Raw genomic sequence first — 23206 nt, forward strand, 5'->3', positions numbered from 1 at the left:
ACTTTATTATTTGATATATTGGTAATGTTGGAATAAATGGTAAGTTATGAATTTCTTCATGATGTCGATGATAAATGATGAGTTATATGTTAAAATATATTTTATGTCTGAGTGTGATATTCTGAGTAAGTCCACGCCGTCAATGAGTTTATGTTCATTAGATGTCTTACTCTCTCTGTTGTATTGTTCTTGTTTGTGTATATTCACTATGCAGATGTCCAACAGCAACAATCACGTTCGAGGTTATCACTTCACGATGTCCCCGATGGGACAATGAAACAATGATGGGCACAGATATACATATACAGGCCCATGCGGTTTGTCGTTGCACATGATGTGCAACGGGTCATCAATGATGATCCCTCAACCTGACACCTACCTTGATGCTTCCTTCACCTTGCCGCCAAAGAGGCCGATGTCTTGAGAGTTTGGATTTCGATACCCGCCAGTCAGAAGTGATGGCGCTGCTCCCTCCCACGGTCATCGGACATGGTCAGATTGTTTGGATGCTCCATCATCCAGTAGAGCCTAGAGGAGCCGGGTTCTTGGAGGAGGTCCCTGCAAGAAGACTCCGGTTTTGAGAATGTCATCCCCTCCGAATTATGCCGCTGGGTTATGGCATAACGAAGTGGAGGAGGAGGAGGACGAGGACGAGGTCGTTGAGCTCGTAAATGTAGAGAGCTCGGTGGAGGTGATCGACCTCGTGTCTGACTCGGAAGAGGAGGAGAACCCTAGTGAGGGGTTCAGCATTCCTAGAATCTTTTGAGTCAACTTGTGGGTCAGTCGATGTCCCCTTTTTGCTTTTGATGGGGGTTATGTTTCTTTTGATTTTGTATATGTTAGTGGCGATGTAGTTTCCGCCTTTGTTGACCTAGTTTGTATGAACTAATTATTACTTATACGATTATATGCATTGTATTATTCAGGAAATATTGAATCAGGTTAAGTTATCATTCGATAACGATAAGTTGATTTTCCACATTCGAGTTACTTAAAGTGATGTCCCGAAAAAGGAAGGTTTGAAAAGGAGGCAATTTTATATAACTCATTTCAAAAAAAAAAAATTACCCATTTTTCCGCAATGATTTTGAGAAGTATTTTTATGGGCGTTACAGAAAGACTATAGGGATCAAGACTACGTGATAAGGCTCTTAACTGGCTTAAAGGACCAATTTTCACAAGTAAGGTCTCAAATTATGTTAATGGAGCCCCTTCCTAATATCAATAAAGTGCTCTCCTTGCTGATACAACAAGAGGAGCAGTTTGACAATCCTGCCCTATCCAATACAGAATTAGAAGGCCAAATCCTGTTAGCTAACTCTAGACAGGATTACCAACCTAGAAATTTTGAAATCCCAGAGAAAGAGGTGTCCCTTTCAGTAGAGGAGATTTGGTAGATCCACCAATGGGATAGGTAGATCTTAGACTAATAGGTTCTGTACCCACTGTCAAAGAACCAACCATACTATTGATACATGTTTCTTGAAACATGGGTACCCTCCAGGCTTCCAATCTAACAGGTCCAGTAGAACAACAAACACCTATAGGGTTTCCATTGGACAAAGTTGAAGATACTAATGTAGCAGCAGGAATCATTCCATCTACAAAGAACTACAATCACACCTTCACCCAAGAACAAGTTCAAGACCTGCTGGACATGTTGCATCAAGAAAAATCTTACCAAAATCAAGTTAACAATAGTGCAAATAATACAAACTCTGTCATCAATACAATAGCCCAACTTTGTGACTCAGGTAATGCAAAAATTCAGTGGCTCCTTGATACTAGAGCCACAGATCACATCACTTATGATGTTGAGCAATTCCTTACATATGACACCATTACACCAATGATCATCAATTTGCCAAATGGTAGCATGATATCCACTTCATATCAGGAACTGTTAAAATATCTGATACCCTTACTCTAACCAATGTCCTATATGTTCCCCAATTTCATGTTAATTTGATTTCTGTCAATAAGCTGATTAAGATCTAAATTACTACTTGATATTTACTAAGAGTCAATGTCTCATTTTGCAGAACCATACCAAGAAGATGATTGGTTCAGTAAGGATTATTCATTTTGCACACACGTTATGCTTTCAAACCAAGTTTATCTATTTTTTTAAACAATGTTAATACTGACTCTGTTCTATGGCACTTAAGGGTAGGCCATATATCTGACTCTGCTATGCATGTTATTGATAAACAATACCCTGGTTTTATCAAGAATTTTAATTCTTCAAAGCCTTGTGACATTTGTCATTATTCTAGGCAAAAGAAGCTTCCTTTCCCTTCAAGTACTTCTGAAACTACTAAGCCTTTCCAATTGCTCCATGCTGATATATGGGGTCCCTATGTTGTCCCCTCTCTTTTTGGCCACAAATCTTTCCTTACCTTGGTGGATGATTTTACTAGATTCACTTGGACCATTATGCTTAAGACTAAAGCTGAAGCTAGGCAATATATAATCAACTTTGTGATTTACATCAATACTCATTTTAATACTAAATTGCAAAGCCTTATAAGTGATAATGGCATAGAGTTCTTAATGCATGATTACTTTGCTTCTAAGGGAATATTCACCAAAGAACTTGTGTTGAAACCCCTCAACAGAATGGGATTGTTGAGAGAAAACATCAACACATCATTAAAGTTTCTAGAGCTATATTCTTTCAGTTTCATATCCCTCCTAAGCTTTGGATTTTTGTTGTTCAACATGTTGTGCATTTAATCAATCGAATCCCCACTCCTCTTTTTCACAATAAAGCTCCCTATCAACTTCTATTTAACAAACATCCCTGTCTTGACCATCTGAGGGTCTTTGGATGTTTAGCTTATGTTAACACCATTACTTCACATAGGACCAAATTTCAATCTAGATCCAAGAAAATTGTATTTCTTTGTTATAAAGAGGGAACTAAAGGCTTTATCTTATACGATTTACACAATCACAACCTCTTCATATCTAGACATGTCCTTTTCTATGAGAATTTATTTCCCTTTGTTGCTAAAACCATAGAACCTGAACAGTCCTTATGTAGAATTGCCCCTCAATCCACCACTGCTAAACACCATGAACCTGACCTCATTCCTTCAGATAATGCCAACATCCCTGATTCACCCTTATCCCATATACTACCCTACACTCCTTTAGACATTCCCTTAGAGGTAGAAGACCACCTACACACCTCCAAGACTATCATTGTAATCTTGCAGAATCTATCCAGGCAACCACTACTTCTACCTCTAATCTCATTTATCATTTGCATTTTGTTATTGACTATACTAATTTTTCTTCGAATTACAGGAATTTTTGATGTGCCATCTCCTCTATCACAGAGCCTTCATCTTATAAACAGGCCCGCAATCTTCCTTGCTGGCAAGAAGCTATGCAATAGGAACTCACTGCTCTCAACAACATATGGTCCTTAGTTCCCCTCCTAGAAGATAAATCAGCCATTGGTTGCAGATGGGTTTACAAAGTTAAATATCACTCTGATGGCACATTAGAAAGGTACAAAGAAAGGCTTGTAGCCAAAGGGTACAACGAACTTGAGGGAGTAGATTATTTTGACACCTTCTCTCCTGTAGTCAGAATCACCACTATCCGTGTCATATTGGCTCTTGCAGCAGCTAAGTCATGGTTCCTAGAGCAATTGGACATCAACAATGCCTTCCTCCATGGAGATCTCCATGAATATGTTTACATGACACCTCCACCAGGCATGCTTCAACCTAATTCCAACTTAGTTTGCAAACTCCACAAATCCTTATATGGCCTTAAGCAAGCCAGTAGGGAATGGCATACCACCCTTTCCTCTAAACTGATATCAATATGCCACACTCACTCACAAGCTGATCAAGCCCTATTTACCAAAGCTTCTTCATCTAGTTTCACTACTATCTTCATTTATGTTGATGACCTTATCATCACTGGCACCAACCTCACAGAAATCAACCATGTTAAGCACATCTTGGACACTGCCTACAAAATAAAGGACTTGGGTTCCCAAAGATATTTCTTAGGTCTGGAAATAGCTCGATCCTCATCAGGGATCCACCTCAACCAGAGAAACTATGCTTTTTCCCTCTCCAAGACTCAGGTACCCTGGTCTTCAAACCTGCCAAAACACCATTTGACCCATCCATTAAACTCCAAATTGATAAAGGCACCCCCCTCACTGATCCATCCTCTTATAGGAGACTTGTAGACGGACTCATCTATCTAACAATCTCTACACCTGACTTCTCTTATGTTGTCCAACAATTAAGCTTGTTTATGTCTAAACCTCTAGACTCCCATTACCAAGCAGCCTTGAGAGTTATGCACTACATCAAGTCTTCCCATGCCCAAGGTCTCCTCTTTTCATCCACATCTAATCTCAAACTTTCAACCTTCTCAGACTCTGATTGGGCATCCTGCTTGGGCACTCGAAAATCAATTAGTGGCTTCTGTGTCTTCCTTGGCTCTTCCATCATCTCTTGGAAAACCAAGAAACAAAACACAGTAACTAGATCATCTTCCAAGGTAGAGTACAGAGCCCTTGGGAATGTTGTTTGTGAATTACAATGGCTTCATTATCTCTTCACCGACCTTCATATACCTTCATCCCTTCCTACAAACGTTTTTTGTGACAATCGATCTGCAATTTACCTCGCTCACAATCATGTCTTTCATGAGCGTACTAAACACATAGAAATCGATTGCCATGTTGTGCGTGAGAAGATTCAACGGGGCCTTGTTCATCTCCTACCTATCTCCACCTCAGAGCAACTTGCTGATGCATTCACCAAACCGCTGCCACCTAAAGCTTTCCACAACTTTATCAGCAAGTTGGGCCTCCGCGATTTGCATCGTCCGGCTTGAGGGGGGTGTTAGAATCTTGGTTTCTTCCTTCCCAAGCTATATTCTTCTTCTTTCTTCTTTTCTTCTTTCTTTCTTTCCCTTCTTCCTTTCCTTTCTATTTGGGCCTTGTTATTTTATGTTGGCCCATTTCTTATTCTTCGGCCCTTTCCATTTTTAGTTAGTTTATGGTTAAGTTAGTTAGGTTGTTATCTTTCCTTTCCATCTTTAATATAAAGGGCCTTCCCCTTTAGAAGATCAAGTCAATTTCATTTCTCAGTTTTTCTCTTTGACTAATAAATAAAAGATCTTATTCATTCTTCTTCTTCCTTTATGCATTATTGTATTTTTGAGATTACTAGCAACAAAATACGAGATGCAATTCAATAAAGTCGAATGTAAACAAAATAAAGCTAAAAATGGGCAGACTCAAATTCTCTTAATATATAAAGAAGGCGTTAATCAAATGGTGTAAGACAATGCTAGATCCTAGAAAGATCAGAAAGTTAATGATTCGAATCTTATGAGTGACACTTATTAGGAGGAGCATTCATGTATACCTAAAAGGGATTAGTTCATTGCCCATAGGACAAGAGGATACGCTTAATAGTACAAAAAATAACAAGTTTAATACATGATACACATAAAGTACATTTAACTTTTTTTCACTTTCAAATTATGTTTTTCTTTAAATTATGTTAGTGAGATAGATTTTAAAGGGAAATGATATAAAAATGAAGAAATCGTCTCACAAATGCATTTAATGACTTGTAAGCATTTTCTTATTGTTTTCATCCAATATCTAATTCGGAAAGAGACCCTAAGAGTTTCAATAATCATTGTCTTAAGGATATTATTTAAGGAATTGAAAAATTTAAAGCCCATTACAATATAGTATATTTATCATATTAAGAGATAATGTTTTAACTTTTAAAGATTAACTTTACATTTTAAGTTATTTATACATTTCGAAAAAAAATAGTTATCAAAATCCTAATATTAGAATAGAATAGAAAAATAAAAATCTATATCAAATTATATTATAATACTTTGTTGTTTGTCACTCTATTCTAACATCGGGTTATATAGGTAATCATTAGGAAAAAGTTTACAAAACCTCATTAAATTTTATGTGTTTTGTAAGTAGACATCATAATTATTTTTCATCATAATTACTCCTTAAACTTTAACTATTAATGAAATAGATCTCTTGCATATATATAATTTTAAATCACTAAAAATAAAATTAGAATTAATATATTAGATGATATAAGGTTAGACAAACATTAAAATTAACATTGTGATGAGCATCAATGTTCATGCGAAATTACTTGCAACTATAAAAATAAGCTCAGATTGAACATCCTCATGCTCATCTATCAAAAATCAATCAGAAAGTTATTGATGTTGATGTTTGTGTTTATGGTGCTCGTAAGGAAGGATTTGTTGAGGTTTATATGTTTACACAAGTCTAAATGATAGAGGAATATTGTTAGCTTGGGTACATATTTTTTGTCTCATATTTTGTGTTATTTTATGTGTTATGAATCTGTAATTGGTTAGAAAAAATTTATTTAAATTAAAATTTAATTATTAAGTATTTTTTTGACCAATCACAAACTCATAACTCATAGAGTGACACAAAGTGTGAACATCACATGTACTCATGATTATGCTAGAGTACAAATAAGCAAAAGCAAAACATACAATAATAAGAAATTGTATTTTAATTAGAATTTCATTTTTAGTGATTTGAATTTAAAATTGTATTTATATAAAGATCAATTTCATTAATAATTAAAGTTTAATGAGTAATTAGAATGAAAAATAATTTATGATATCCACTTGCAAAACACATAAAGTTTGTAACTGTTTTTGTGAATTTCTCCATTTTTAATAGTGTAATTTGTAATTTAAGAAATTGATATATATACTCATAATATAATTAATTTATGTTGTTGATGGATCATTGATAAATTAATAGTCACAAACTTTTCAATAAAAATAATATAAATTATATTAAAAAACTTAGTCATGCTTAAATATTAAGTTGCAGATGTTTTCTTTTCAAAATTTCATATTCAAAAATATTTAAAAAATCATTTTTTTAATTTAAAAAAATTAAAAATCCCCTAGCAAAGGTAACCGATGCCTAAATATATATGCAGTGGAATCAAATAACGAATTTTCTAGAAACCAGTTTTCTGCACTCTCTTTCTCTGCCAAAAATGGAGTTTTGGGGTAACAACACTATCACTTGCTCTCTCTAACTCACATCACTCTTCTTTTCCATTTTATTGCTGCTTATGTGTTCAATTTTTCATTATTGTTTTTATTTAACCGTTTGATCTATTCTTGATTAATCTTATTTAAGCATTTCTTCAATTCTGTTTATATGTGTTTTATTCATGATTTTTCAGTTTTTATGTCTTACATTATACTTAATCGTGTCTATTCGTCCATTGATTGTGTGTTTTTTCTTCTTTTTAAATTAGTAGAAAATCATATATTTGTTCACTTAAGTGTGATTAGTGTCATTAGGTTTTGTAAAATATGGTTTCTAACTTTAACAATTACCTTCACTACCAAAAACCTGTGCATTGGGCCGCTTTTTATCCCTTCTTTCATATAAAGAAGGTTTTGAATTGCGTGGTTGTTGTTACCAAGGTTTTAAATCAGGGTCTGCATCGAGACACCGATATATCAAGGTTTTAGGAGTCGTCGAAACCATATCACAACTGGAATTGTGGCCATGTCGACCACAAATGTCCACAATTGTACGAAACGTCAAGGTTTTAAGTTTCCAAAAACATTATTTAAAACCTTAGTTGTTACACGGAGTATTGCAGAAAATGGTATGAGATACCAAAACAATAACTTTGCAGCCTCAACTGTGGACTGTGGTTGTGGACCTAGATTATAGTTCTCTTTGAAAATGTCTTCCTTTGAGACATATTGCTTGAAAGTGACTTTTCAAGGTGGGCCTTGTGGAGTATCAAACTATTACAAAATACAAATTTATGATTGCATAAATAATTAGATTTATTTCCGTATTTGGCATTCTACATCCCATTGGATTACACCTTGGGTTGGGTATGAGATATGGTGGTATCAAATACGAATCATGGGAGACCTACACATTATAAGCACAAGGTTGTATGAGCCCATGCCAGAATCTCATATTTCCAGTGTAGGACTCAAGCCTCATATCTCACAACTAGATCCTAATTGTGTCTGAGGCTCTAAGCTTCTTTATGTGACAGATAAGTTTTTTATTTGGCATGTTAGGTGTTACAGAAACAAAGCTTATAATGCAAAATTTGCAGAATAAGTTGTATTTGATGTACATTCTTGGGGATGAAAAGTTGATAATCCAACAAACATTACTAAATTAACATTGGATGTCTATCTGCATTTCATTTCAGGTGTTGAGGTAAAAAGTGGAGAATCACTCAAGGTTGATCCAGGAAATGACACGATTATCCACCTTTCGATGGTATATCTTTATATCATGACAAATAACCATTGAGGCATTTTGCGTACTCGGAACTGATAATGGTTTTGTTTGAATGACTATGTTACCATTTTACAGGCTTGTCTGGGTGAGGTCAACAAGGATAAAGGGGGTGAACCTGTATTGCTGTATGTGAAGTTTGATGACCAGAAGCTTGTACTTGGAACACTTTCTTCCGACAAGTTTCCCCAGATATCATACGATTTGATATTTGAGAAAGAATTTGAGCTATCCCATAACTGGAAACATGGGAGTGTTTTCTTTAACGGGTATCGAGCTGAAGCTCAAGTTGGATCATATCCTGTTGAACACTATTTTACTTAGATATGATATCACATTTTCTCTTAACAGTCAATAATACATTCTTTTATGTTCTCACATCACATACGTATATTTCCTTAACTCCATTCTTTTTTTATCATTACTGATAATGATGATAATGAAGATGATGCTGGTGAGATACTCCTCTTGATTAGCTTTTATCATTTGTTTACTATTTATTTGCATCTCAAGTTCTCAACTTATTCTATCACCTTCTTTCAGATTTTCGTAAATATATTCAAGTTAGCACTGCCAATGGTAAATATGCCCATCTCATGTAGTTCTATTGTCATAAAGCAGTTTCTTTAGTATATATTCTAAACATTGTATGTAGGAGAATCTGAGGCTGACGTGAAGAACAGTGTTAAACCTGATGCAAATGAAGCTAAACAAAATGAGAAGATAGCAGACCCAATAAAGAATGAGAAGGCCAAAGAAAAGGAAGATTCATCTGATGAGTCTGACGAGGACTCTAGTGAAAACGAGGTATTCATATAAAATAGGAAGTGGGTTGTAATATGTAATGAACTGTTGATAGTCTCCACTCTTATCATGTGAATGGAATCAATGGATGTTGATGCACATAATTATTTAATGGTATTTAATTCTTAGGCGACTGTTATTGAATGAAATGAATTAGTTTAAAAAAATTCAAATCCAGACTCCAGAGTACTGATGTTTAGGCCTGAAAAAGGCAAAAACACTTGTGTAGTTGTTTTTTGTGCAATAATGCATGAAATATAATTTGTCACTGCTAGATATAATTACACAAAGTTTTTTATTTAGCATTGAAACTTCTTGCAATGACTCCTATGGTAATAAACACTTGCGAACATAGATGATGGGTTTTCAAATGCACACTGCCAATGAAAAGACAATTTGTTTTCACATGTATTTTTTCTCATTTGTTTTGATTCCACTATGTTTGTTTAGTTGTGAATGATATTTGTTGCAAAAAGATGTCAGTTTGCAACTATAGGATTTCTGTGATTATTATAGTTCAGATTTGTATCTGTTGTCCAACATGCTCTCAGACTGTTTCGGTATTATTCTGCTTGCCAGCCATGATAAGAGTCATCAGATGTGTGGTCCAAGTTTGATTGTGAAATATGATCCTTTGTTCTGCATGTTTCTAATTGATTTATCATATCAGCTGCTTTGTTTCTCAGTGTTATGTTTTAATCTGAAGTGAGCTAATGACTGGTTACTTTTGAATTCAAGGGGATTTTAAATTAATCATAATTATATTTGTTTTGATACTTTTTTGTAATCATATATTATTTAGCCAATGGCAAATGGTGAAATAAGAAGCAGTGAAGATGAAGATGATAGTAACGAGGAAGAGGATGATGAAGATGAATCTGATGATGAAGACGAATCTGATGACGAGGATGAATCTGAAGATGAGGAGACACCCAAGAAGGTAAATGGGACTATATGGTGCTTCATTTTTGTTGTTGATTTTGAATTTCACATTAAAACCATAATTTTATAGGCTGAACCAAGCAATAAGAGGGCTCTTGATTCTTCTAAGAAAACACCTGTTCCAGAGAAGAAGGCGAAATTTATCACTCCTCAGAAAACTGGTTAGTTGGTTTATTTTAATATTTTTCATATTCTCTATTTCTTGCGTGAGATTTCTTTTTTGTAATTGTCTATTATGTTTCCCCCATAAGTTCTGTTCATTTTGGGTACACTTTACTGTATACTGTGCCAAGGTTGAATTATAAGGATATGGTGATCCTGGTACCTTTGTCCCTTGTGATTTTGTGATTTGTGTGGAATCCTTATTCTAGATTGCCATTATTACATGGGTTAATACAGGGTTAAACTACCCTGGTCACTTTGCCCATTTTTTTGACACATGGTTATGTTAGTAGTAGAAATTTTCCTTTTAGTTGGATTACAAATTAGATTACAATAAAACTGAAGCATTACTGGAAGACAGAAGTATCATTAGAAATCTAACTTACTAAAGTGAGATGGCTAGTTCAACCATGTTTGATTTATGTACTTGTCTGTGTGTCCATGGATGCATGTTGTGAACTGAGTAAAAACTGAAACAACATTGTGAGAGTTAATGTTCTGTTCAGGTGGCAAGAGTGGTAGTGGCCATGTTGATACTCCTCACCCTTCTAAGCAGGCCGGTAAGGCAGCTGTAAGTAACAACCAGCCGGCGAAGCAGCACACTCCAAAGTCGGGTGGAGAATACAGCTGCAAGCCTTGTAACAGGTATTTGGAGTTGTTTTTATATATATTTATCATTCTCTTTTTTTCTAAAATATGCAGGCTCAGATCTATATTGACACATAAATTTAATATTTGTTTGCAGGTCATTTAAGACAGAGGATGCCTTAGGTTCTCATAATAAGGCCAAGCACAGTGCTAAGTGAAGGGTTTGTTTGGGTAGTTTGGGGTATATCTAGGCTTTTTGCCTGAACAGTGAGTATCTTGATGTTTTTTCTTTTTGGAATTTGGATGACTTATAAAAAAACCGTACATGTTAGAAGGCTAGTTAAGTGAATTTGTTATATGGGTTTCATTTTAAGTTGGATCTATCAATCTGAGAGTGGAAACCTGGTCTTTTATATTTTTTGTGGATTTGTGGCTATATTTTCTTTTTCCTTCCTGTTATTACTAGTAGATATGTTGGTAATTGGCTATTGACCTTGATGCTAAATGCTAGCTTTGAACCTAACACTTACATTTGTATAATGTCTCTTTTTGTGGTCGTATACACAAGAAAAATGCTAATCACACATTGCCTACATGCACACATAAGTTTAGATGTCAGAATCAGAGTCTAGGTGTGCGAAATGGGAGGGTGAGGTGAAGATAAATTTAAGCTGGTTTGTGTAAATCAAATCTTTAGCAAGAATGTTTTTGCTAGAAGCTAATGTTTTTGACAATTAGTAATTGGGATTAATAGTTATATACCATGTTGGGTAACAGAGTTATGAAAATAAACTAAAATAGAGTTGAGAAAATAGAATTTGATACAAATATTTAATATGGAAAATCTCCCTGAAGATGATGAAGAAACAACCATGGATAAGAACGTGAGAAATTTTACAACATTTTTATAACTATAACGAGAGAACAATTAGACTCTTTTAAAATAGGAGAGTATATCTCTCCAAATAAAATAGAATAAACATTAAAAAACAGCATAATTATTTATGGATCCGTTCTGGCTTTGAATGGGAAGAGTAAGAATGCCTTTATTTATATAGACTCGATTACAAGAAATGCATTAAATGCATGCTTCAACTTTTACCCAAATTAATATTGTTATTTCTTTCAACTTTCCATCTTTTAATTGTCTCCCTATTTTTTACTTTGAAAGTGAAAGTGACTTTACTTTTGTGTGGGTATATATGGTTGCATGAATAATATAGAAAAGGATCATCTCTAGTTCTGGAGAGGTAAGTTTTTGTTTTTACATTTTCAAACTTAAATGGTAAAAGTGTGATATCGTTATATCTAAATAATAAAAATGTTATAATTTTCTATTTTTTTTTCCATGTTGATTGTAATGTATTTATTTCTCCAATCCTGGAGAAGATCGAATACTATAGTATGCATTCAACTATATCATAAATAGCAATTCAACTATTATTTATGCCCATTCGCCTTGGGGTTTTGTAAGCATGCAAATCTTTGTTTTCATATTGAGGTGTGCTTGAGGGAAGTATATATTGATACGAGTTAAAGAGTGATGTAACTGAGGGGTTTTGATAGAATGAGAGTATGGAAGTTGGAACAATGAAAAATATAAGGGCATAAAGTATGTTTTGGTGTGATAAGAGAAATTATGTTTTCTTATTTATTTAAAAATAGGTAAAAACTAACAGTCATGTGGTATTGCCTAACTGATGTAAGGAGAGAAGTTATCTTGTTACACTAGGATATACTTCTTCCTCAAAATATTATCAAATGCTACTATGTGCAGCATTGTTCCATACACAAATACGTCGTTGCAACACATGAATTATGTCGTCTCACTGAGTTCTTTAACCTTACATGTTCTTTCAATTGCATTACAATCCACCTGAAAGCTACTTAACAAACAGCACATCTATTGTCTCACAGTTTGTGTCACTCCATGTGTCACTAGCTTGTGATTAGTTAGAAAAATACTTAATAATTAAATTTTAACTTAAATATATTTTTTTTGACTAATCAAAAGCTCATAACAAATGGAATAGTAACATAATATCCTTGCTTTTTTGGTTGTCTTGTTCCTGGCTACCTTTTTTTTTTGCAAGAATTGTTCATGGCTAGCTTAGCACTTCTCTTTCTTTTCATTCCTCTCCAAAACACAACTCCAAACATATGGTAAAAAGTTACATTTTCTCAGGCTAAGTAGGAGTTCGAAAAAATGCCAGAAATCAGAAGATACAGATGCTAAAAGTTGCTTTTGTCCTCTAAATTGAAAAAAACTTAAAATTTAATAAGGGAGGGTTTGGGAAGTTTATATGATAACCTCTCATTTTCCTCCCCCACAAGAACAACTCCAAAAGAGAGGTAAATTTTACTTATAAGTTATAACCTTTCTTTCCCCTGCCCCTTTTTCCATTTGTTTCCATCTAAATATAAATATATATACTCAAGTGCCCAAATATGGATCTTTTATTTGTTAAGTGATCATGTGGACAGACAAGTGATTTTGATACAAAGATTTTTCTAATAGTCAATATTTTTTAACACCCTTTGATAATCTTTATATCTATATAGCACTTGATCACCTAAGGGGGAAACCAATTTAAAGGATCCAAAACTCAATGTAGATATATAGTTCATTAAGTACTTGTCTGGACTAGCTTTTAACCAGCATATAAACATGCTTAGAAAATTTGATAATGTTCATGCATTTATCAAACATCTTTAAACATTAAGTCCAAATTCATACATCAAAACCTATTCCATCAAACACCCTCCTCAAAAGAAATTTGGATATAGTCAAATGGCCACTGTACCATCAAAATTGCTCCATTAAGAGACACTCATAGTTGAACTTCATAGAATTAACTTTTTATCACTCACATCAAATAGATCATCTTTTTAAAACTTCCCAGCCCCTTCCATCTTTTTCTTTAAATCTCCCTTCAAGGTGCAGGAACATCACACTTGGGAAAACTAAACTGTTATTGGTGGACATTACAAAGTTCTATAACTAAATAGGTAATTCAAAATAGGACAATAAAACACTAACAACTAAAACAAACACAATAGGTGCAAACAAGACAAATCAGGTTACTTGCCAAACTTACTAAAGGTTTTTTTCTCTTCATTTTGGACCATATCACTAAAGACACTAATGACGGTGTGCTGCAATATCTAATGGTCACCAGATTCACTACCATTTTGTGCAGCACCCTGTTCATCGTGATCATTGCTATTCGTATTGTTTTTGTTACCAGAGTCTTTAAGTTCCTTCTCCCTGTTCCATTGCTCTATTTTAGCTCTCCTTTCTGCACTACTTTCTCTGGCCCGTCTTGCATTCCTGTCCACAGGACTCCGGCTTCGTTTTTCTCTACGTCGAGGACTACGGCTTCTAGGCCTCCTATCACGACTGTCATGATACCTGTCAATATCTCTTCTACCAGAACCACGACCAGAATGTGAATGTTCCTCATAGGCACGACTCCTCGGAGGGCTCCGACTTCTGCTTCCACTACGGTCATTCCAACGCTTGTTTCTTCCAAATAATTGCTTTCTCAATTCCCTGATATAGAAGAGCAAGGGGTTAGTCCAATAACAGACAAAACATAAATGTGAAATCTTTGGAAGCATGAAAAGAGCTATGCTAAAAATTGAACCTGCTTATCTTTTTTAGATGCATAAAGTTGCAGTAGCCGCCTCGATTACATACATTTTCCTCATACTGCCTACAAGTAGCTTCTCGAAAATCCGTAACAGGAGAGAAGTCGACAATGATGGGTCGACCTGGGGAGATTATTAAGTTAGAAGTTTGATGACAATAAGAGAAGTCACTGTTTGGGGAAGGTGGCAGGGAGCATCAAGCAATGAGTACATAAATGATTGAAGTTTCAGAAGAAAATTGTTCCATGGAGCATTCATTTTATTACATATGTGTATGTCCTGCCTGGAATAAAGCAATTATTGCAGCCATGTCTAATAAAAAAAAGTATGAATTATACAATATATTCAAACCAACCAAAACCAAATTTAGTAGTAATAGTACTTAAAAGTTAAACTTATTGCAATGGGCACCTAAATATCAAGAACGGTATGACCCCAACCATATCCTGACTAAATACCGCACTCTAAGCAAAACCAGCAGAGACAAGGTTAGGCATTAGAAAGACGGACAAAACGGTAAAAAGAGCTACCATGTGACAGATCACAAGGTACCTGGTCAAAATGCATTTCATCAGATAAAGCCCAAGGCTCCAACATGAATAGAAGGAGGGCCAACAATGGTGGCTACAGTATGGTAAACATAAGGAGTTCAAGCCAAACCAGTTGGGCATAATATCTCCAACCTATTGACCTGAAACCAATATGAATATTAACTTTGTTTGCACAAAAGGGGGGAATAAGAAAAAACTATGATGAAAAATTGCTTTATTATCATTAATTCATTATTATTGCTATTAGAGTAAATACCTAAATTCATCCTCCAGACGAAATATGGCCCCCAATTTAGTTCCATACAAATGGAAATCTCAATTTGGTCCCTAAGAACATCAAATGACGGTCACAAAATTCCCAATTGTGCACTAAAATCTGTCATAAAAAGGGCTAAATTGATTAACATTTGAGGTTTTTAAGGAATAATCCGTTTTTTATATCTAGGAACTAAATAGGGAGATGTGCTTTTGCTCCAGAGTGAATCTGAGTATTTTCTCTTTTTTATAAACACCCAGACAATTAGTTTACACTTAACAGTTGTGATATCTCATATAACACAAGCAGCAACAAATAGAAACAGAACCAAAACCATGATTAATGTTAAGACGGTAGCAAATGATTCATAAACTCAATAAAAATGCTTCCATGATGATGAACTAAAAACATAGGTGTTAACATACAATAACACAAGTGTAAACAGGAGTAACAAGCACCTGAATAAAACCTTCCCGTGAGATTCATAAGAGCATTGGCAGCATGGTCCTCCTCTTTAAACTGAACATATACATTGCCAACCTGACCAAAAACAAGAAACAATGTTCAAGTTCAATGATTGAACAACAACAATAACAACAACCAAACGATACCATAATATCCTATCATAAATCATGTTGATAGATAAACCATGTACCTCTAAATATTTCTTAATGAACTAATGGTCCCACCCGTAATTTTTTGTCATCTCCCTCTACCTCCAACTATTGAACTACCCCCTCCAATCTAATCTACTCTCCTCAATAGGAGCTACAAGTCTACTTTACACATGTTAAAACCGCCTAATGTAACATTCTACCACAAAAAAATAAATAAATTACAATGCGTTTTCCAGACTTTGTCTAATGCATTTCATTCATAACCCTATCCCATCTAGCATGCCCGCTCATCAAACACAACATTTCTCTTATACGAATATACTATCTCATCTAGTATGTCCACACATTAAACACAACATTTCTCTTGCACAAATATCCTATCTCGTATTCTCGTCTAGCATGTCCACAATCAAACACAACATTTCTCTTATACAAATATCCTATCTCCTCTAGCATATCCACACATTAAACACAACATTTCTCTTATCCAAATACCATATCTCGTCTAGCATGTACACAAATCAAACACAACATTTCTCTTATCCAAACACACAAAACTAATGAACCATAAGGAAAACATACATACCATATGATCAGCCAAATTGTCACAAATATTCAAGCTCTGAATCTGACCATACTTACTAAGCTCCTCAAACAGATCTTGATAAAAATCCTCAAAATGTTCTTGCACCTTATCAGGATCAAGAGAAGACTGAGACTGAGGAGGTTCAGATTGAGGAGGTTGATCAGGATCAGAAACATTCAAATTGATATTGATGTTCATATCAGGTCTCTGGTACATGTTTGAAAGAAGGATCGTTGGACTGATGGTTGGTTTCGTGTGGAGTCTTGAACAACGATCTCCATGCCTACATGCTCCGATCTTGAAGTAGAAGGGACAGTTTACTCTGTCTTTCTCAGTGCCGAAAATGGATGCGAGATGTTCCGCCATTGATGAAGATCGAGCGAGCTATGTTTGTTTTTCTCTGTTGTTAGGGTTTTCTCATTCAAAATCGGTGCCTAATGCTCTATTACTACGTAGTCCACTATTTTATTATTACCTCTTCTATGTTTCATATTTTTTCCCAATATAATATAAAGTTTTATATAATGTCAAATTGTTAGTGTGTATCATTTCTGGATGAAAATGAACAATAACCTAAAAGTTTTTTATAATGTTATTGTATTATTTATTGTTCATTTCAATAATCATTAATTCTTATATAAAAGTAATATAAATAAGTAATAGATAATATACCGACTCTATATAAAATTTTATATTGTGAGTTTATAAATATTTATTCTTATTTATATTCAAAAGTTTAATAATAATTAAATATGAATAATATACTAACAACATATCAAATTCTTATATTATAAACATACATATTTTTCTCTGGAAAGATAAGGTAGAATATATAAATTATTGTCTTGAACATTTATCTTAGTTTTAATTTTCAATTTAATTCTCTAACAACATAAAATGTCATTTTAGTTATTTATCCTATTTTATGTTTCATTTTGATCATCTAACAAAGTAAAGCATCTCAAACATCTTTGTAATATTTGTTAATTTTATCGATATATCATAAGAATGTTATAATTAGATTTACACCGTAATATTTTTAATTCGTCTGATATTCACTTTTTACTATCAAAATATACATATTCTCATTTGAAGATAATGGCTAGGGTGTTTTGGATTAAATATAATTAACATGGATATCATGGTGAATTTAACAAACATTAGAAAGATATAAAAGCCATTTGACATTTTATTTCTACACTAATATATAAAGCAAATACTTAAAATAACTACCATGAAATAATTTTTGTTGGCTATTTTACCCTTTATAATTTCTAACTTTACGTTTCTATTAACTTCTTATTCTCTTATTATAAATTCACTATTACTTTTCTAAACTGCGGCAGTTCTTCAACCCCTCTTCCATTTTTACTTTTTAACTACTTGTTGGGGGCATGGGTTTCTCATTCACTACTTTAGCCTTTCACATTCTTCTATAATAAATTATAAAGCCAACATGACTACTCACTACTTCCTCCTTTCACATTCTTATTTTCTCATGATATTTTATCATTTTTCATTTTGCAGGTAGAACATGGATATAATGCAATTTTACATTTATAGACAATATGGATGGTGTGTAGAGAATGTGACATCAAGAGAAGTTCCCTCCATAATCTGGATGGTATTTAGAAAAGTAAGGTATGCACTTAAAGATTATAACTCGCTCATATTCTCTTAAGTTTTATGCTTAAATATTGTTATCATGGTTTTCTTCTTCACCTATCTTTGCTTACATTCTATTCGATGAAATACCAAAGTGAATTACATTATAGTGTGCATCCATGAATCCTTTGTTTATCGTATTGTATGGGTTCATAAAACAAATAATTTAACATTAATCGACATATTGTCTCAACTCATTCAAAACATCATCTTTTTTAGTATGCAATTAGAAAAAAATCATTATCTGAATCATAAACATTCTCTCTCAATTTCTACAGTTACCCAACCTATCGATAATAAGCTATGGATTTCAACAATTGATGATGGTTATATGTATTGCCTTTGTTTTGTGATATGATTATCTATATTGCTTTGTGATATGGCTTAATATTTCAACCTTCAACTCTTGCTAAAAGTGGTGGCCAGATCATTCCCAAAATGGTTCTCTACATTTCAACCAGNGATGATAGGTAGTTGAAAAGAAAATGTAACTTTAGTATGCAATCAAATTTTTACAGGGATATTAAAGAATATGGTAGTAAATTGAACTTCACACTATGTTACTTTTTGCTTCAATCTCTGTTTCTATTGTTGATATATTGTATTACGTGTTTAAATTATATTACTATTTCTCATTCTAAATTGGTGTTTCATTCTTAGTTGTTTAAGTGAATTTGGTTAATTCTAAAAATGTCCATCATGTATTCGACTAAATGTCTCTTTCACCATGATCCTCTTCTAAAAAATAAGTTTAGCATGGTAAGTTGCAAAAAAATTCTTATTTAAGAAATACTAAAATACTATGGTCCCCCATGTCTTCTTCTAAAAAATGAATGTTAGATTTCAGAATTAGTTTTATTTCTTAAAATAACATAAAAGGTATGATATATAATGTTATTCTATAAGGTAAAAAATGGATTACTTATTAGTTGTTAACATTTTTATTCTTTGGACTTATCTTACATGTTTTAGTTATCAAGTTTGATTTTATTGGCAATATTTTTTACTATCATCTGCATTTTTAATACATGAATCTAAATATTTTTAATACATGTTGTAAACATGTCATATTACAAATATTTGTGGTACTTAATCCATATTATTATGTTACCATGATTTTTGCAGGTAATTTATTTTCAATGCTACACTTTACATGCGGTCGTGTTCACTTCAAAATATAATTAAAACATGTTTGCTTGGAGGAGGCTTAGAATTATTACCAAATTATCATATTATATAGTTATCATAATCATTAGGTTTATTACATGCTTGGATTAACTTTTGGAAAAAGACAGTCAAAATGCTGCAGAGAGATAATATGTAGTCAAAAGGCTTAGTATGGTGTCTGCCAACATGCTAGGAACAAAAACGAGGAGATATGATACATACAATTTTTTTACCACATTTATGTAAGCATTTGTGGTAGAAACAAGAAGATATGATACATACAAAGAATACCTCATCATCAACAACCCTGTTTTTATTCCAAATTGTTAATATTTCTTGCTAATCAAAATACTTTAGAAGTAGTTATTTATACACTCTTTAATTTAGATATTTTTTAGTTTTCAGATAGAAATAATGTACATCATTTCTAAAAATGTATACTCAATATAAAAAAATATAAATACATATAAACAGACATATTCTGTATTAGAAAATAAGAATGCGGGTTGACAGGCACGAGCATGCTAGTTGTTATAAGATGAAAACCTGAAAATAAATGATTAAATTGATTTTTTATTTTTAGTTTAAAATCTACGCACTATAAGTGAAAAGTTTTTACACTATCAACATATTATTCACTGCTGATTTGTATTACTTTTGTTTAAAAGTCAATAATAATTAATATATAAATAATGAATGATTTGTTGACAGTGTAAAAAACAGTTACACGGTCAGTGTATACATGTTAAATCTTTTTGTTTTTTTTTACTACCAAAATGGAACTTAAAATAAGAGTTATGGCAAAGAATGTTTTAGCCTAAAACAATATTTGTTCACAACTTGATCTATATCTAAATTTTAATTGATATTTTTACATATTTATATCTTTTATCATCGAGTAAATTATAAAGACACCCCCTGAATTTTAGTGAAATTACATAAACCACCCTTCACTTTTTTACACCTACACAAACCTCCCCTAATTTTTATATTTTCATCACATTGATCACCCCTGCATAAGAAATAAGTGTAATATTTTAAAAAAAAATATGATAAATGCAATTAAGTTAAACAAAATATGATATATTATAGAGACAAGTCCAAATAATATATGAGTCAATATCTCTTTATTATTTTTGGTTCGTTACACTATATTATAAGTACGAATTAAACAATATTTTTTTAGAATTGTTGATGCATTTTGTAACAAAAAATAATAAAGATACATTGATTTGTATATTATTTGGACTTGTCTACATAATATATCATGTTTTGTTTAACATAATTACATTTATCACATTTTTGTTTAAAAAATTACACTTATTTCTTATGCAGAGGTGCTCAGTGTAATGAAAATATAAAAATTAAAGGAGGTGTGTGTAGGTGTAAAAAAGTGAGGAGTAATTTGTATAATTTCACTAAAACTCAGGGGGTGTCAGTGTAATTTACTCTTTATCAATTGGTGTGTTAAATATTTATTTACATTTTGAGTAAAAAGTCATTCAATGATATATAATATGCTCATAGTGTATATTAGGTTTGAGTGAAATATGTATAATATTATGAGGTTAACTTCCTTAAAATTTTAGCCACTAAATTTAATCTTATAGCATCTTTGTCAAGGAAAATCAAATATATATCCTTGAATCAACCCCGTATTTTATATGGGACTTAAATCGACCTCATTATTCATGTTTGATAAGGTTATTTATCTTGGAAACAATATTTTTATTTATCATAGTAAGTGTAATGCTTGTCTTGAAAGTAAATGTAATGCAATGGTGCTAGCATACTAGTTTAAAGCTATACTGAATTGGTTACATTTTTTTTTTCTTTATACTATAGTACAAAGGTTAGTCTCCCACATCTTATAGATGCAATGTGTCAGTTTGGTTTTCAATTATGATATGATTGTATTCATGTCAAATTTTTATAAATGGGTGAAATTTGTACTGTAGATTATCTCATGTACCTATGTCTTAATGTTTGAAAATTGAGCAGAAATTGACTTTTGTGACCGCAAAATCGTAGTAGTTTTTATAAAAAGCAAAAAATTGCATGTGCATCTATGCATGCATTTTAACTAGATAATAATACTGCACGTTCTAATGTTAGAATCATCTTTTTGAATTTTTTTTGGTATTACTAAAGATAATTTTACTTTTTGTACAAGAAACTAATTAATTTTAGAATGGTGGTTGCTCTTCCTAACAAGTGATACATGATAGAATTTCTGATAATATATGGGTCAAAAATATAATTCTATGATTGTATGTTATGGCCATTATGTAATTAGCCAAAATATAAAATGATCTTAAGTAGTTAATTTGGTGGCTAAGGGCATATGTGTCATGAAATAATAATAAGTGTAGATACCTTCAGGCAATTTCTGATTTGATGAAGGGACTGAATCAGAATTATTGCAACTTAAGTAGTAAACCGCTTCGGGGTTACTTTTATGGGTTATGGTCCCCATTTGTAGAGCAACGGGTTTTCAGGTGTAAAGTTGAGGAGAATAAGGTATGATGAGGATAGTGTTATCGAAAAGGATATGACACTATCAACTCATCCATTAGGCATATAATATAAGGATCTCTCCTCACATAAGGTACACTCTCACCATAGGGAAAATTCTCAAGAACTAAGGCATTTTCTCATTCCCCTCTACAGAAACTAAGGAAATCATTCGGCGCTCTATCATCTGGAAGATCATCGCACCCTCATACCTTCGAGATTCCGGAAATGGCTCAACAAGGTATGTTCTTCATCTTCACCATGAACTCATTTGGGGTTTCTTAGGTCTGGACCATGGTTGTTCTATTTGGGTTTATGTATGGGAATAAACATTAGGTTATGGGAACAAAGCAATGGTCATAAGGACTTCCGCGTTTAATCTATGAATTTCGGATGTAGATATTCTCCAACAAGTGGTATCAAAGCCACCCCAATTTGATTCATGAGTGAAATTAGGGTTCTTGCTTTTCTTCCCCAAATCTGGTTTGATTTAGGGTTTTGATGTGTTCATTTTTTCCATGAATCGACTAAGAAAGACATTCATGATTTTCCATATGAATATAAGAGGGATTTAAAATGAATAAACATTGCTTTTTCTATTGTTTTCTTGAATTTCTGGGTGATTTTTCGAAAAAAAGCGATGCAGGAATCGCACTGTTCGTCTTCTGTCGCAGTGCTCTCGCTCAAGCGAGAGTGTCTCGCCCCAGCGAGAGTCTCTCACCCGAGCGAGAGTGGCTCGCCCAAGCGAGAACTAAACAGAAGCATTGGCTTCTATTGAGCTTAAGCCAGAAGATCCTCGCCCAAGCGAGTGTATGGGCGACATAAGGCTCGCTCAAGCAAGAGACAAACAGAAGCATTGGCTTCAATTGCGCTCAAGCCTCGCCCAAGCGAGAGTACGATAAAGTTTATGGGGATTTGGTATCTTTGTGAATTGGTTTTAATTGTTATTTGGTTGTCCATTAAGGTTGTTTATTGTTTCAATTGAGCCAAATGAAGTGAAATGTCGCCAAAGTGACCTCTTTCATGGATATAACTCATGAGGAACATTGGATGTAAGTGTGTGTGGTCATTCATACGAGTATTAGCTGGCCCAAAGGAAAGTTAATATTTGGCCGAAGATCATACACACCTATGATGATAAACATGTCATAATTCTAAAGTTTTATACATGTGACTGATGAATCAATCCAAAGAGGGATTCATCAGTTGACATACCTTATTATGAATTTTTGATCATTACAACAAGAGTACCACTTGCAGTTAATGTCACTGTCCAAAGACTTAATGTTAATGGTGCACTAGGTATCTTGATTTGGACATACCATTGTTTAAGCACATTGA

The 23206-nt window shown here is 33.3% G+C and overlaps 3 protein-coding genes across 9 annotated transcripts in view; 2 read left to right on the forward strand and 1 right to left on the reverse strand.

Moving 5' to 3' along the window:
- Positions 1–1397, forward strand: part of LOC109333935 — a 3929-nt gene extending 2532 nt beyond the window's left edge. Inside the window, exons 2-3 of the mRNA XM_019569514.1 lie at positions 215–317; positions 1116–1397. Coding sequence (XP_019425059.1) covers positions 215–317; positions 1116–1397 — 385 coding nt within the window. The remainder of the gene's footprint in view (positions 1–214; positions 318–1115) is intronic.
- Positions 6974–11317, forward strand: LOC109334297 (histone deacetylase HDT1-like). 7 transcript variants are annotated; one of them, XR_002106084.1, is made up of 11 exons: positions 6974–7089; positions 8274–8344; positions 8441–8671; positions 8792–8816; positions 8906–8941; positions 9018–9169; positions 9969–10106; positions 10179–10269; positions 10777–10915; positions 11016–11167; positions 11198–11317. XR_002106084.1 is itself a non-coding variant. In XM_019569992.1 (11 exons), the coding sequence occupies exons 1-11, from the start codon at positions 7011–7013 to the stop codon at positions 11074–11076; spliced, it is 993 nt and encodes a 330-aa protein (XP_019425537.1). In that variant the 5' UTR covers positions 6974–7010; the 3' UTR covers positions 11077–11317. The 7 variants fall into 7 exon arrangements, 6 of the variants coding, with proteins under 6 accessions (XP_019425537.1, XP_019425536.1, XP_019425534.1 ...); XM_019569992.1 differs by having other exon boundaries at positions 9969–10058; positions 10089–10106; positions 11016–11317; XM_019569991.1 differs by having other exon boundaries at positions 9969–10051; positions 10082–10106; positions 11016–11317.
- Positions 13684–16971, reverse strand: LOC109334298 (splicing factor U2af small subunit B-like). The gene is made up of 4 exons (XM_019569996.1): positions 16520–16971; positions 15775–15856; positions 14506–14632; positions 13684–14411 (listed from the first exon to the last, which is right to left on the reverse strand). Exons 1-4 carry the CDS (start codon positions 16883–16885, stop codon positions 14024–14026), a joined length of 963 nt encoding a protein of 320 aa, XP_019425541.1. The 5' UTR covers positions 16886–16971; the 3' UTR covers positions 13684–14023.

This window comes from Lupinus angustifolius, chromosome LG19, assembly GCF_001865875.1.
Source record: "Lupinus angustifolius cultivar Tanjil chromosome LG19, LupAngTanjil_v1.0, whole genome shotgun sequence".
NCBI lineage: Eukaryota > Viridiplantae > Streptophyta > Magnoliopsida > Fabales > Fabaceae > Lupinus > Lupinus angustifolius.